This window comes from Sinocyclocheilus grahami, unplaced genomic scaffold (genome assembly GCF_001515645.1).
Source record: "Sinocyclocheilus grahami isolate Dianchi unplaced genomic scaffold, SAMN03320097.WGS_v1.1 scaffold358.1, whole genome shotgun sequence".
In the NCBI taxonomy this organism is placed as follows: domain Eukaryota; kingdom Metazoa; phylum Chordata; class Actinopteri; order Cypriniformes; family Cyprinidae; genus Sinocyclocheilus; species Sinocyclocheilus grahami.
Genome location: NW_015505537.1, coordinates 2,138,586 through 2,140,890, shown reverse-complemented (window position 1 = coordinate 2,140,890; position 2,305 = coordinate 2,138,586). Strand labels below are relative to the sequence as shown.

At 40.2% G+C, this 2,305-nt stretch overlaps 1 protein-coding gene across 1 annotated transcript in view; it reads right to left on the bottom strand.

Annotated features, from left to right (window-relative positions):
* Nucleotides 1–1,108: 1,108 nt before the first annotated feature.
* LOC107548927 (ATP-dependent RNA helicase DHX36-like) overlaps nucleotides 1,109–2,305 on the bottom strand; it is a gene marked incomplete at its 3' end in the record, with an annotated part of 42,221 nt that continues 41,024 nt past the window's right edge. Inside the window, 2 exon segments of the mRNA XM_016229800.1 lie at nucleotides 1,109–1,191; nucleotides 1,327–1,388. Coding sequence (XP_016085286.1) covers nucleotides 1,109–1,191; nucleotides 1,327–1,388 — 145 coding nt within the window.

Sequence of the window (2,305 nt, the reverse complement as noted above, 5' to 3'; positions counted from 1 at the left end):
CAAATGCAGAAATAATGTTTTGATATATTAAACATAAAACATTGAATACTGATATTTGAAATAATTTAAAAAATGAAAAGATACTTTAAATGTGAAATTAAAAACGCCAGCAGGTGGCAGCAAGTCACTGTTAATAAGCGAGTCATTGTGAATGAACCGAATCATTTAAACGGTTGATTCATTCAGGAACAAAACACTGTCATGTTGCTCAAAGACGCAAAACAGTGCTGTGGCTTTGTTTGGAATTATTTTTGTTGGCGAAATAGTGCAAAAACAGGCAATATGGTGTCTAAAACGTACGTCTCTTAATAAAACTTCTAGTTTATTGAACTGTTGTAAAAAAAAAAAAATATCAATATTACATTTGTATATGGTAATTTTGGGAGAGAAAAAAGGCACTCTTCTGTGTGAAATTGATTAACTGTAAGAAGTGGTATAAATATACACATTTTCTGCCCCATGTCTTGAATTTGTGATCATTCTGAATGTATTTTAATAGACTGAATCATGCAGTGAAAGAGCGCACTGTAAATGCGCACACGCACTAGACTTCAGGTAATGCGTGCACTCTGTAGGTGTTTTGAATGGTTTTTTTTGGGTCATGAGAATACTGAGCAAAATAGCTCACTTGTCATGGTGTTACTTAACTGTATCTTGTTATGAATAAACTAAACATTCAGAATTTTTACCTCAGTTCTGAGTTTATGTGTGCCGTTACACTCATTTGTTCTGAAGTCGCTCACAAAGAAACAAACAGAGTGAGCCTCAGCGTGACCTTGTATTCTGTATTCTGCTAACTTTCTGCAATTCTCTCTGATGATGCAGTAACTTACCGCGGGAAGAAAACATCTTCGGTCTGTCCAATGATTGTAAACAGTCATTAGGTCCGTCAGACTTAAGATATTTTAGCGGTAATGTGACCAAAAATATTTAAGACCCATCGAATTTAAGACATTTTAAGACTTTTTAAGGCCTTATATTAGGAAAGCGTTATTTAAGACATTTTAAGACTTTATAAGGACCCGCAGACACCCTGTAATTAGATAAAAAAAAATTAATCGCTTACCAGCCCTAGTACAAACGTGAGCGCCCACCCACTCAAGCCCACCTGGTTTCTGCAATGTTGGTAGCGATCATGATCTTGCGCACTCCCGGGGGCGGCTTTTTGAAACACCGGAGGGGAGAGAGAAGCTAAGTGTCATTCATGACCATAATAGCACTATTAAAAGTTTGAGGCACTGGACTTCACATGGAGCTTAGCAAATTCAATTCAGCAGTCAGATGGGAGGGAAAGATCGCATTTGTGAGCTTGCCACAGCGGTCTACACTTACCTGAGTCTGAGACACTGTGGGCATCAAAGAGTGGAGGGGGATGATGATAAACCGATCAGAAAGAGAGTCGAGATTTGAGCAAGTCAGAACTCGAGGTGCTGTGGCCGCTAGCATACATGTGTTTGTTGTTAAATCTGTGTAAAGACAAATGTAGCTGTGATGAATATAGATTCATTTTTATGTTCCTATAACAACCAACCCTCTACACTGCAAGTAAATCACTCACACATGTGACTGAATTTCATACTAGGCAACTAAATAATATACACTAAACATACTATACCCAGCATTCTCTAACACACCAGTGTTTTAAACACTCACCATAGCCTGGCTTAAAGTGCTCTCTCTATCTTTAATGTACACAAACAGAGAAAGAAAGTGAGAGGCTTAATTAAAACATTGAATTTATGTGCTATATGTAAATAGTATTGGTTATATATACACTACCGGTCAAAAGGTTGGGATCTGTAAGACTTGTAATGTTTTTTTAAAGAAGTCTCTTATGCTCATCAAGGCTGCATTTAATTGATCAAAAATACAGGGGAAAAACAGTAATCTTGCAAATTTTATTACAATATTGTGACGAGAGGGGCGGGGCCGAGAGCCGTGGGAACGGAGCGAGGCCGGTGGAGTAATTGCGAATGCGCGACACCTGCGCCACTCACCGGTCTCGAGTCCCACGGAGGAGCTCCGGAAGGATACAAAGTTCATAAGTCGGGAAGAAGGCAGGAACCGGCGAACATTTAAACAAACTTTAATAATAAAATAAACACAAAATAGCGCGCCAGCCCCTCGCGGACGACTGCCGCGCACAAACAAAACCAAAACACAAAATAAACTCCAGGCCTGGTCCTCTCTCGTCTTTCCCTGTCGTCACTCCTCCTTTGTATCCTTCCGGAGCTCCTCCGTGGGACTCGAGACCGGTGAGTGGCGCAGGTGTCGCGCATTCGCAATTACTCCACCGGCCTCGCTC